This window comes from Centruroides sculpturatus, unplaced genomic scaffold, assembly GCF_000671375.1.
Source record: "Centruroides sculpturatus isolate CEXI.00-Female unplaced genomic scaffold, Cexi_2.0 scaffold593, whole genome shotgun sequence".
In the NCBI taxonomy this organism is placed as follows: domain Eukaryota; kingdom Metazoa; phylum Arthropoda; class Arachnida; order Scorpiones; family Buthidae; genus Centruroides; species Centruroides sculpturatus.
The window spans coordinates 336,577-351,260 of NW_019384877.1; the positions used below are offsets into that span (position 1 = coordinate 336,577).

General features: G+C 38.3%; 1 protein-coding gene across 1 annotated transcript; it reads left to right on the plus strand.

Annotated features, from left to right (window-relative positions):
• The first annotated feature begins 3,574 nt into the window (after positions 1-3,574).
• Positions 3,575-6,224, plus strand: LOC111630973. The gene has a single exon (XM_023375143.1). It carries the CDS (start codon positions 3,948-3,950, stop codon positions 6,222-6,224), a length of 2,277 nt encoding a protein of 758 aa, XP_023230911.1. The 5' UTR covers positions 3,575-3,947.
• Positions 6,225-14,684: the final 8,460 nt, after the last annotated feature.

Below are 14,684 nucleotides of genomic sequence, written 5' to 3' on the forward strand. Positions count from 1 at the left end.
CATTTAATTTAAAAATATATACAGTAGAGCCTCGATTATCCGACCCCCGATTAACCGACGCCTCGATTAACCGACCGTCCTAGAGGGCAATTTTCAAATGTCCGCTAGTGATGTAACGCTACAATATTTGGCTATGTCTTGGCTACTTTAATAATATTTTTACATGTTTTAGCTGACAACACTGATTCGACCATGAAAGGGAGCCAGTATTTAAACGAGGCTTAATTTTCTAATTTTTAACGATATAATAGCAACGATTATTATTTTAAAAAATTTTTGTTAGGCTTAACATCGATGAAAATTCAACGCGAAGTAGGTTAATAGCGATATACTAATATACTAATTACATGGGATATAATAATATACTACACTAATAATGGATTTTTTCATACTTTTCGGTTATCCGACTTTTCAATTATCCGACCAACCCCAGTCCCCAATTGGGTCGGATAATCGAGGCTTTACTGTATCTAATTATTTCGATTTAAAACCTTACTTAATAACAATTTATTTGAGATTCGAGGCATTTCAACAAGAAGATATCCAGTTTAATAAATATAAATATAATAAAACAAAATATCTCTTTAAGTACGGAGTACCTAATAATATTTACTACTACATATTATATAAACTGTATTGACAAAACGTATGCAAGTTTACTTTCATAACAAGTACATAAAACATCCTCAAGATTGCTGTTTTCTGTCTTTTTCGTTTCAAATCGGTCAATCACTTTCTCCGGATCAAGTTGACAAACTATTGTTTTTTCAATCGATATAGTCAGTAGCCAGAGCTGAGACCGTGTTGTGACTGTGACACGCTACTTCTTAAATACGTTTTGATTAATTTTAGTGTTGAAAACTTCGTTCTGCTGTCGTTGTCCGTAAAGTTAAAAACTGAGGAATGCCGCGATAATGTCGGAAAACCTACTCGAGGCGGAGGTGTGAATTAAAAGTAGTTCGGCAACTTGGCTTATGGAAATAATTTCTTTTACGTGACCATAAAAAACATTTTAAATAGAAGCAGTCGAGGTCCTAAACTAGGCGAAATGTCGGAAGAATACGCCGATTGTAAAAATTCTGATCCTTCCAGAATATTTTTATCGGATGATGCGACAAGATACGTGGGTGATAAGCACTTAAAAGTGTACTGTACATAATTGTCGAACGGATTCAAATGTAGTAGTTAATTGATTAATTATTAAATCCAAAAATTTTTTACAAATGCTTTTACAAGGTTTTATTTCTAACTTGGCGCTCTCGCGATTCGTGGGCCTGAAGCAGTTTGCTCCAACTACTCCGCTGTATCTATGCCTCTGCCACGAGAATAAAAGGTCGAGTCTCCCGAAAGGTTGGCGGAAAATTATGGTCAGCTCACCAGTTACAGTGACGTTGTTAGCGGCCGAATGGCCGAGCGGTCAAGGTGGCAGCCTATCGCTCCGGGGAGACTCGGGTTCGTATCCAAACGGGTCGAAAACTCCCCAGGAATTTTTCGGGGGTGGTCCGCTCGGATATGTCGGGCCCCGCCCCACACCACCCGGCAGCCCCATTGTGGGCCTGGCAGAACCCATAATGGGCTTGCAAAAAGAGTCCCTCTTAGTGCCCACAGGGTGGAAAGAGTTAAAAAAAAGTGACGCTGTTAAGCATTCGGGCTGCCCTCGCAAACCCGTTTCTTTTTTACCTAGGCCATGCCACACAGTCTTTGTTTACGGGACTCTGAGTCAAACGGAAGTTGCTCACCAGCAGTATTAGCCCTCATGGGCTAAAAATTGAGGTTTATATTGATGGGTCGAAGACTTCACGGGGTATCGCAAGTGCTTTTGTTATGTACAGTACGTTAACACGAATGAAGTTCATCGTGACGCTTACGTTCCGAACTCAGACAGCCGATTGCAGACGTTTAGAGGCCGACGACGTTTTACAGGTCGGGTAGACCTCTGTTAAGAAAAATTTCATTGCAGAGACGGCGTTTCTCGCTTGCCACAATGTAGACAGCGATTAGAAACGAGTTATTTAACCTATTTTCTAGACGCCCTCGGTAGCGGGTTTACACACCATTTTACTCGAGTAGAAGTCGCCATATTCATTTGTTGATGGCAAAGTTGTAAACGGGACGAATCAAGAATATTATTCATCTCACAACTTCGAAGAGAGAGGGTACGAGATCGGAATAATCCTGTAGAAATCCATTCCGAAGACGAATTTCGAATTCGGTATAGATTTTCTAAATCTGGATTCGTTCGTATTTTTAATCGTATTGACGACAAAATTACGCGTCTAGATGGAAGAGGATTGTCATTAACTACCGAACAACAATTGCTGACGGCATTACGATTTTATTCCCCCGGAAGCTTCCAGAGGATAGCCGGTGATCTTATTGGAGTTTACGTCTCTACTGTACGCGGGTATTTATCAAACTATTATTAAATAAATTTAAAAAGTGTTTCGTATAGTGATAGAGACGTTTATAAGAATGAGGTCTCTTTTAACGTTTGTATTAAGTTATATTCTTTATTAATTATCGTTGCATCGTTATCGGAACCATCCAAAGCGTTTCAAAGGCATTAGTTCATCCGAAGAATGCCGAAATTGTATTTCCGAAAGAATCCGAACTTTCGTCTATTACGCAGGATTTTTCTAAATTATGTAAGGATAACGTTCCTGGAATAATTGCGGCAATCGATTGCACTCGTATTCCTATCCAGCGTCCCGACAGCAGTAGAGCTCAAATTTTATAATAGAAAATCCTATTATTCTGTTAACTGCCAGATGAGAATTATTTACAAAGAGCTCAAGGTCTATACGGACCTGGCGAGAGCTTGGCGAGATCGAATGTTTTTATTGAAAAATATATAACCTTCCAGTTCGATTTTATAATTTTCTACGCGAATTTTTAATACAGAAGAGAATTGAGCCATATTTAGAAAGAGAATTACCACTGGAACAGGCTGGATTTAGAAAGGGAAGAGGAACTCGCGATCAAATTAGCAACATCAGATGGATTTTAGAAAAGGCAAAAGAGTACCAGAAGGATACCTTCTTTTGTTTTATAGACTATAGTAAAGCCTTCGATTGTGTGGATCACTCCAAGCTATGGAAAGTACTCAGGAGCATGGGAATTCCTGAACACCTTATATCTTTATTGATGAGTCTTTACAATGAACAAGAAGCAAAAGTAAGAACTCTATACGGAGAAACTGAATGCTTTAAAATTGAGAAAGGGGTGCGACAAGGCTGCATTTTGTCTCCATATCTGTTTAACTTATATACTGAATATACCTTGTATCATGAGAATGGTTACTACAAAGGAAGAGTCCATTGGTATCAAGATTGGAGGCGAAACTATTAATAATATAAGATATGCAGATGATACCACCCTTTTGACAGAAAGCAAAGAAGATTTAGAAAAACTTATCATAAGTGGATGGTGGGGTGATGGATGTCGCCACCCCGCGGATATTATGTTTTTTGTTATTTTCTCATATTTATGTTTTACAAATTTATTATTGTTTAAATACTCCATAATTTAATTTATCTAGTTTTTTATACATTTTTCCACAATTGTAATTACTTAAATTATTAATAAATATGTATCATAACTCTCGTGAGAAGAGACGAGAACGAGAGCGTTTGATGAACGTTAGTTCGAAACAAAGTTTGTCCTGTCTCTTTTTAGCAAAAACAGAAGCATAAACACAAAGATCATTTATTACATAACATATTTTTTGGTCCGTCGAGGCGGATTAAGTCCGATAACAAAGAATCGCAATCATTTTCAGTGAGGAACGTCTTTTCAAGAGACTTTTTGATACAGTGTGTTAAGCCTAACCTCGTGGATACTGCGTTGGTTGGAATATCGAGTATCGAGCAAAGTTCAGTACAACATTAGCAAGTGAGTAGAAGTTTCTATCATAGTTTAATATAGCATATCGCAAGTTAATATTCATCATGGACATTTCGCAACAAAAAAGGAACCGTAAGGTTATTAAACAAAGCATAACAAGACATTACAATTTTGCCATTGGTAGTGAAGCTCAAAATGCAACTATTCATATTCTTCGCACAAGAATCACGTTATTAGACGATACGTGGAAAGAATATCTTAATATAAGTAACAATATAATCATGTTTGGAACAGATGAACAATCAACAGCTCAAGAAAAAGATTATGAAGAAGTAGAGGAAAAATATATTCAAGCACGATCCAAATTATCATCATTAATCGACGAAAAGGCGCCAATAACAGAGACATCAACACAGGCATCACCGAGACAGTCGAATGCATCATTTGAAGGGCAGGCAAACTCCACGTCGATAAAATTACCAAAAATTGAACTACCAACATTTGACGGAGATTATTTAGAATGGATCAAGTTCAAAGACTTATTTTCAGCAATAGTGCATAACAATGCAACTTTAACAAACGCACAAAAACTTCATTACCTTAAATCAGTTTTAAAGGGAGAAGCTGAACAACTCCTACACTCCATTGAAGTCAGTGATGGTAATTATACAGAAGCATGGAAGATACTGCAAGATAGATATGAAAATGAACGACAGATTATTAACAGTCATCTTAAGGCTCTTTTTCAACAGCCACGTGCAAGGACTGATTCGGCGAGTGAAATCAAACGACTGCTAGACACTACTGTAAAACATGTCAGAGCATTAGCAGTGTTAAAATTGCCGACAGATCATTGGGATCACATTTTGGTTTATACATTAAGCAACAAACTCGATGATGAAACAAGAAAACAGTGGGAATTAAAGGCTACAACGACTACATTTCCTACATTCAATGAGTTGAAGCAATTTCTGGAGCAGAGATATCGTGCTCTAGAGATTTCCGTGAGCAATATGTGGAAACAAAGAACACAACAAAACATAGGAAAACTATCAAATACACTCAAAGCTCATAGTGTGACCGTTTTAAGTTGCCCAGTTTGCAAGGAGGCACATCATGTTTTTTACTGTCCAGCGTTCCAGAAACAGAACGTGAAAACTCGTAAGGTCACTATCAAGAATGCTGGACTCTGTTTTAACTGTTTTAAGGGTAATCACTCAGTGAAAGACTGTAAATCTACATCTACATGCAAGCATTGTCGTAAGAAACATAACACCATGCTACATGAAGACGAATCTCCCGCTCAAGTTTCAGCATCAAACGCAGCATCTTCTTGTATAACAGCGAATTGCAACACTAGTGAAGTGATTATTACACACCACGCATCTGAAACTCAACAAAAAACTGTCTTGTTAGCGACGGCAGTGGTAAATGTGATTGACTCGTTTGGAACCAAACATCAAGCTAGACTACTACTAGATAATGGATCGCAGTCATCGTTTGTTAGTGAAGCGTTTGTACAAAGAACAAGATTGCCGCGAGAAGCTGGAAAATTAAGAGTTATAGGTCTGGGTCAAACAGATTCTGGAGTTACGAAGGGTATAGTGAAGCTACAACTTCAGTCGATATATGACCAGTTCTCTTTACAAATTAACGCATTCGTATTGCCGAAGCTTACAGGTATTCTCCCAGCAGTAAAGGTTAACATTTCAGACTGGAAGCATATTAAGAATATAGATCTAGCAGACTCAGCATTCAACAAGCCTCGTGAAATAGACATTCTATTAGGAGCAGATTATTATCATGATGTCTTAACATCCACGCCAATAGTGAAGGAGTCAAACCGTCCTTATTTACAGCTCACAAGGTTTGGATGGGTAGTCTCTGGTCCTGTGGGTCAGCAACTTGAAGACAAGGTGATCTGCAACTTTGTTACGTGTAACACAGATAAAATACTAAAACAATTTTGGGAAATCGAAGAGGTAGAAGCTACACAAAAAATGTCGGCAGAAGAAACAAAATGTGAAGAACATTTTCAAAAAACTCATCGAAGACAAGAAAATGGACGCTATTCAGTCTCATTTCCCTTTAGGGAAGAAAGACCAACGTTGGGAGACTCCAAGCAGATAGCATTTCGTCGGCTTCAGGCATTAGAAAGAAGACTAGAAAAGGATCCGTACATTCGTACTCAATACAATGATTTCATGAAGGAGTATGAAAATAAACACCATATGTATGAAGTCTCAACTACTGAAGAGTGTTATTATATACCTCATCATTGCGTCATACGAGAAAGCAGCGAAACCACGAAGCTCCGTGTAGTTTTTGATGCCTCAGCCAAGTCATCGAACAATAAATCACTAAATGAACAAATCTNTTAAGCAACAAACTCGATGATGAAACAAGAAAACAGTGGGAATTAAAGGCTACAACGACTACATTTCCTACATTCAATGAGTTGAAGCAATTTCTGGAGCAGAGATATCGTGCTCTAGAGATTTCCGTGAGCAATATGTGGAAACAAAGAACACAACAAAACATAGGAAAACTATCAAATACACTCAAAGCTCATAGTGTGACCGTTTTAAGTTGCCCAGTTTGCAAGGAGGCTCATCATGTTTTTTATTGTCCAGCGTTCCAGAAACAGAGCGTGAAAACTCGTAAGGTCACTATCAAGAATGCTGGACTCTGTTTTAACTGTTTTAAGGGTAATCACTCAGTGAAAGACTGTAAATCTACATCTACATGCAAGCATTGTCGTAAGAAACATAACACCATGCTACATGAAGACGAATCTCCCGCTCTAGTTACAGCATCAAACGCAGCATCTTCTTGTATAACAGCGAATTGCAACACTAGTGAAGTGATTATTACACACCACGCATCTGAAACTCAACAAAAAACTGTCTTGTTAGCGACGGCAGTAGTAAATGTGATTGACTCGTTTGGAACCAAACATAAAGCTAGACTACTACTAGATAATGGATCGCAGTCATCATTTGTTAGTGAGGTGTTTGTACAGAGAACAAGATTGCCACGAGAAACTGGAAAATTAAGAATTATAGGTCTGGGTCAAACAGATTCTGGAGTTACGAAGGGTATAGTGAAGCTACAACTTCAGTCGATATATGACCAGTTCTCTTTACAAATTAACGCANTATAACATTATAGTATACATAATAATAATTATTATTTGCGCTATTAAAATTTGCTTTAAGTAAGAAATTTTTCTGTTTTTTACTTTTAACCGGCGAAATAAACGATCGATTAATGGTTGGAGTGAAAAAATGCAACCGACGGGTAAGAAAAAAGTGAAAAATCTGGAGGTCAAATACGACTCGTCAACGGCTTTGTCGCATCCTATCGTCCATGTAACAAAACACTGATTTAATATTATATCCATTATTGAAAAATAAACACCCACGTTTGGTTTTGTTTGCTGTACACATACTTTGCTTTCTGTCCGGTACATCAACTGGCAAAGCTTACGGCTCTGATTTAACAAACTATGCGCGGAACGCTATAACTTAGGTTCGGCGCAACGCCGCCGAAAGGATGCCGATCCCCGTTCTAACCAATAAAGTAATTTATTGGTAAAATACGATGCGGGATAAAGTATCGGACCGTGCCAAACCGCGTAGAGAAATGCAACCGGCCATGCGTGCGATAAGTAATACAACCAGTATTAACCACATCGCAATTAAAGAACGATTCCAATGTCAAGAAGAATTAAAAAGATCACGTAATAAAGTAATTATAATGTACAGTACGCTTAGTGAAATACGTAATAGTTTTTCTGAGAAGGCGCACTCGACAATTATGATTAACCTTTTAACCTTTTAATAATAAAAATAACCATTAGGATTAACCTTTCTTCTTGTACGAAGGAATACTTCTTCGTAGGGGAAAAACATGCTAATCTTAATGATTATTTTTGTTATAATGGTTATTTTCCTCCTCAGACGGAAACTCGCTCCGTAATCCGAATTACAGAGAGGCGCGAAGTGGCCGAAAAACCAAGAAGGCTACCGGAGGAGTTCGATTTCCGTCGTTTCCGCCACAAAATTCCTGGGAAAACTAAATCCGCCTTTCGGTGGCCAGGCGTAACTACTGGGCAATCCGGAATTTTATAGAAACTACGAAGATGCCGCGCGATCTTTGACCGGATATTCGAGAACCCGCTAGGAAATGCAAAAGCGAAAAAATTAGGAACCGTTATTCGGAAAAAATATCCGGTGAGAAAGTTCCGAACTATTGGCCAGCCAGCGTAGTCCAGCCACCGCAGGAAAAGTTAATAAAGCCCAGTGCCTTTCGGCCATGTTAAAGCCCGGGTTTCGGCGAAAGTAACTCGGGTCGTCTGCTCGATTTTGAGCAGACGACTCGAGTTACTTTAATGAGGAAATGGCGAAACTCCGCAAACATTTTCTCCGTTTGGTAAAAGTGGATGTCTCCGGGGGTGAAGTTTTCGGGCTGTTTGGTCCGTCGACGATGACGACGGAGAAAAACTTACTTTAATTTATCAAACGTTCTCTTTGCAGCGAGTAGAAATATTTTAATAGAATCCAGAGGGTTGTACCGTACCGTAATACGCCTATTTCGGACGGTAGTTTATCCGAATTAACTTACCGAGAAACTTATTATTCGTCCGTAGAGGATACCAATTACTCCGGTTTTATTTTATTCTGTACTGTAAAATACATTTTGATAAATTTAAAATTAACGCGGCGTCGAGATATTTTCTTCCGACTTTTCGGTATATTTCCAAGAAAAATCGGTAGCACCGGCGACCTTGACGACCTCTTCCACGTGAAAAAGGGAAAAAACTAACAGAAATATCTCGTCACCGTCGAAAGTAATCGGCGCGTATATTTCGACATCTTCCGGTTTATTTATTTACGTCACGTTCTTACAAAAACATTATCGTTGCGTTAAGTTTTGAGAAAAATATTAAAAATAAAAACAGTATTTTACATATTTAAATATTACGATGAATAACAAAAGTCGTGAAAGGTGAGAGACGTTCGTACCTGGAATAGACCAATCGGAACATTCATAGGCAATAAAAGTGTAGAATCCTTGATGTTTCGTGACGAGCATTCCGAAAAAGGTTGGCTAAACCGAAATTGTGGGGGTGGCGAGACGGGACCATGGGTCTCGTCGTATACGGGCTTAAAACGGGATAAAACTTATATTCTTAAATGAAAAGTCGCATTTTTATTTCATATTCTCATTCGGTAGACCTTAATCTAAAGCGTTTTTTTCGAAGGCCGCGCTTACCCGAAATTACGAGTATTCGAACTTTAATGCAATTGCTGCACCGCCCGCGGGCTACGTTTGCGAATATTTCTAAAATTCACCGAAAAAGAATAAAAATTGTAAAAACAAATTATTAGGAAACTTTTATTGTTTGGTGGAATTAACATCGAGGTCTTTTCTTTACGCCGAGCTCGAGGGATTTTACGCTGCGGCACTGATTTTTCAATCATTATTTACGAAGGAAAAGTGTTAGCGTTGCTATATTTTATAAGTCAATAAATATTAAAAATTATGATATTTGCACGATAATTGTTTGGCATTTGCTAACGTTGAATAAATTGTAATCGTAAAACAAATTATAAAATTAATGTTATTTGTAAGCTTAAGTGTAATAAATATTCGTCGTTTACAAAATGATGGCGTGGCAGTAAGAAACGATGTTGACGCAACGCTTTTATCTACCATTGGCTGACCTCGACTCTTGGCTTTGGCAGATGTACCCGGCTCGATAACTCCCGCGCACTTTGTGAAAAATTTCTGAAATTTTGCCAATTATGTATTAGGTAATTGACGCTATTAAAATTCGGTGGCTAAAGTCGAGGAGGTGGAAAAACAAAAGGGAGACATAAGAGCTTCCCTTTGGTTTAGTCGTATTAATTCTTTCTGAAAATTACACCCGCAGATTATGTCGATAGTAAAGGTTCTTTGAAAATTGTGAAAACTCTACTAAAAACAGTCTTTTGATAATTGCATTAATAAACATTTTAAACATATTATTTTCCCTTTCGGGTTGGCTCATTCACTGCCAACCCGAAAGGGAAAGGCGTGAAGATACGTATGTATGTATCAGGGCTGTGGAGTCGGAGTCGGAGTCGTGGAGTTTTGGTGTTTTAGCCGGAGTCGGATTGGTAAGGAAAAGTCGGAGTCGGAGTTGGAGTCGGTAGATTTTTACGTGACTCTACAGCCCTGGCAGGGCTATGGAGTCAGAGTCGGAGTCGTGGAGTTTTGGTGTTTTAGCCGGAGTCGGATTGGTAAGGAAAAGTCGGAGTCGGAGTTGGAGTCGGTAGATTTTTACGCGACTCCACAGCCCTGGTATGTATGTATTTTTAATAAGAACTGCGATTTCTTTATCCGCAGCTAAAGCCAATTTAAGATCTTCGTATATAAACGAAGAACTTCTGTGGTAACTGCCATCCCGTAGCTTAAATTTGATTTCGACATTCGTCAGACTGCCCGGGTTATCGGGACTGGCGAAGATCGATGAAAATACGGGGATCGACAGTCACGTGACTCTTCGTTAGCAACTTCCGGTTGCTAACGAAGAGAATTAGAAACGTTTCGTGGCAAACTGTGGCAACGTCGTGGACTTTAGAAACGTCCTCTTTATTTCTTAAGTCCATAATAATTATATTTAAATGGGGACGAATAAGTCGATATTCGATACGGTAGGCCTACGTACACCCAGGAACGTTTTACTTTTCGTCATCGCGCCACTGTTCCGGAATAATGTATATTAATTATTTTTACCGGTTAATCTGACCGAATTCTCCGGTCTGGAGAAGAAAGTCGACGGGACGACGGACTCGGTAATGGCACCGAGATCTGCCCGCCGTCATTAGACATCACAAAACGAACCGCCCACCGGTGGCCGAGCAGTTCCCGACTCCGAATACAGGGAGTTCGGTCGTGGATTAGGTTCGCGTGGAGCTTTCCGGATTTTCTTCACGTCTGTAACGTTCGAATAGGGGTCAGTTATTCTTAAAAGACATATCGGAAAGCGATGTTCTCCGCGTAACGACCATTATAAACGCATACTACTACTATTACGTGAAAATTACGTCGCACTTTACCACCGGGTGATATTAAGGCGCTAGATTACCTAGGTATGCTCGTACGCTTCCGCCAAGTTTGCAGCCATATTGGTCCTTTTGACGTCATAATCCGAGATGGCAGCCGGCTAGAGTAGCGTAGAAAATTAAGAAAATGCCGCGTTGTTCGGCTCCAAATTGTGCGGATAGTGATGATAAAGGTTACCGAATGTTTCGATTCCCTGCCGATCAAAACCGAAGAAAGGTTTGGGTGGTTAAAACAAGACGGGATAAGTGGCAACCAGCATCGTCTTCTCGTTTGCGTGAGGTCAGCGCTTAAATTTAACGTTTTAAAAGATTTCGTTTTTCTAATTGGACCCGAGTTTAGCACATGTATATGATCTAACTAAAGCGGGACAAGATAGCGTTATTTTGGAATATACAAGGTATATCACACGGAGGGTTAATATAGCCCAGCACGAAAGTATATGATATTGTTAAGGCAGCGGATGCTACCTATGCAGAAATTCAAATTGAATTACTCCAAGGAAAATATCCAGATGATGAATTTGTGAATATTGTCCCGAAATACTGCCAGACAAGGTTACCTTCGCATTGCGAGGTAATGAAAAAAATAATACAGCATTTTGTTACCGTAAGATTACGTGAAACAACAAAGAACTATTACAAAATCCAAAAATAAAATTTACTACCAGGGCTGTGGAGTCGCGTAAAAATCTACCGACTCCGACTCCGACCAGGGGCGGACTCGTTACCGAAAGAGACCCGGAAATTCTGATGTCATCGCGTGACCTCAGCATAAAAGATTCAATAAATAGAACTGTAATAAAGATATAACGTAGAAAGTTTTTATTCCAAAGCTAAAATACTCCTATAAGTAATATGTAAATATGTATTCGATGATTTTTACTTTTTTCTCTGTTATATATAACAGATGGAAAGTGTAGCGCTCGGTCAAAGAATGACCCTTTCCAAATTTTTACAATTTTGGACTCGGGACACCTGGAAATTTCGAGATACGCAAAAGATTCGAGGTTTTTTTCTATATGTGTGGATGTTATACTGTGTGTGCGGGGCGTGATTTGTTCACTCCGTTCGAAGCCTAATAATTTCTGTGGTCGGAGTAGTCGGAATCGGAGTAGGAGTTTAAGACAGGAATTAGTTATTAAGCGTCAAAGTGGTTGAACTGAATCGTGTCTCCACGCACATTCTAACGTCTTAGGCGAGAACATCTTAACGGGTTTTACTGTACTATTATAAAATGCCAAAAAAGCTTTATTTGAGGGTAGAGACAGTTTTATTTATTTATTTTTTTAATTTTGAACGTTAATAACGAGTAAAATATTTATTAAGAGATACGATACACGACCACTTTTATGTCTTTACCCTGTCTATCTTTAATTAAGAACCGAAATTTAACAGTATTAATGCCTCTTTATAGTCAAGTTACAGTGCCATATTTCGTTTCTTAAACTTTACCCGTTCTGAGATATTGTTTAATATCTCGGAACAGAAAATAAAGAAATTAAACAAATTAGACACCAACACACGTGCCCGAATTTTTCCTTTTTTATCGACTTTTTTGAGGGGTTTGGGAGGTCTCCAAACCCCTCAAAAACGTGTAGATTTGCAAATTTAAAAAAAAAAAACAGTTGGCGGGTCAAATTTGACGCGATTCCAATACTTTTCCGTTTTATACACATAACAAGTCGGAAAGTAAAAAGCAGTCGGAGTCGTCGGATTGTTTGACGACTCCGACTCCGACTCCACAGCCCTGTTTACTACACAAAAAGTGCATCAAAATAAATGTTTTCTTTACGTCTGATTTTGTTCTTGTAATCTTTTGTTTTCTTTTATTCTAACTGGTGACAAAAAAACACTTTGGGTTAAAAATATAACAACGCAAAAATGAAATAATTATAATCACATTATGACAATACAGCTGTATTAAGAAAAAAAACTGAAAGCAAAGACTGGTGCTTCCCTGGACTCTCGAGACTGGAATTAGATCCCTAATTTAAATTAGGGGAAGGGAGGGCAGGATGGAAGGTTTAACTTTAGGATGTAAAAAAACATAAAACAACATAATATAAAGCTTTTATTTTAATCAGTCTCGACAGAGATCTTAGATGGTTAAAAAACTGTGTAATTAGAAATAATTAATATTAAGCATAAAACCTATTAGGAATCATGAAGTAAAAACGTCAAAAATTCCATCTTGCCCTCACGCTGAAGGCAAGATGGAATACCTAGGATATCCCTACATTTTACAATTGACACACGAAAAACATCCATCTTTTGTGTCTGTACATAGTTCATGTGCCCAACCACAACACACTGGACACTGTACCCAGTCATCTGTGGGCGGTTCCACATATGGTTCTCCACGTAATACACAAAATCTTCATCCATCGCCATCTGCAGTTTCTTCAGTCCAACAACCTCTGTTGCTCTTTCTTATATACTTGTTCACCATCTAGAAACAATTACATTCTCAATTAGTTAGATAAATTGATAACAGAAATCAAAATAATTGCGCTTGTTACATGGAAACTATTCCATCTTGCCCTAAAATGCAATTTTCCATCTTGCCCAAATTCCCATTGCCAATAATAATATCAACGCTTTAAAAATCCTTGAATTTTTTTCCCTCTTTAAGTATCAATTCATGCAATCTATCCCTAATAGGTACTTTGTATAAAAACAAAATAGTAATACTTACCTTGTAGGTATAAATAATAACACTGCAAAAGTCCAATGATTGCATAATAATCTGCTGCGAAATAAGAAATACTTGCACACGTCACTTCGTGGCACCAACCGATCTGAGTTGCCGTTCGTAAAAAGAAGATATCTGAGTGTCTCTGTGTGCATAGAGATTCGGGTGCTTCATTGGGCGGTTCGGGGTGGGTAAGTAGTTTCCATCTTGCCCACCCCTTCCCTCTTGCCCNTTCGTACTTATAGCCATTATATTATATTATAGTAATTGGTTAAACTACAAAGGTTAGGTAAGGATTTATCACACCAAGTGACTAATCGAACATATTTTAAAAATTCTTTAAATTGCTCGCCGGTAACCTTGTATTATGTAATTTTCCTATTCGAATGCCACCATATCTCTGGATCCGATAGAAAGAAGGGACTGTTGTGGAAGGGGGTCGAAGTGATCTGTGTTGGATAGGTTGTGATGGCCCCGCAGTTCCAAGTTGCTAACCTTAACGTCCGAAAGACTTCATATGACTTATTTAAATAAAAAAAATGTTGTAAAAATGCGAGAATAATTGCTTTTAGGGTAAGGGAGGGCAGGATGGAAGGTTTAACTTTATGATGTAAAAAAACATAAAACAACATAATATAAAGCTTTTATTTTAATCAGTCTCGACAGAGATCTTAGATGGTTAAAAAACTGTGTAATTAAAAATAATTAATATTAAGCATAAAACCTATTAGGAATCATGAAGTAAAAACGTCAAAAATTCCATCTTGCCCTCACGCTGAAGGCAAGATGGAATACCTAGGATATCCCTACATTTTACAATTGACACACGAAAAACATCCATCTTTTGTGTCTGTACATAGTTCATGTGCCCAACCACAACACACTGGACACTGTACCCAGTCATCTGTGGGCGGTTCCACATATGGTTCTCCACATAATACACAAAACCTTCATCCATCGCCATCTGCAGTTTCTTCAGTCCAAGAACCTCTGTTGCTCTTTCTTATATACTTGTTCACCATCTAGAAACAATTACA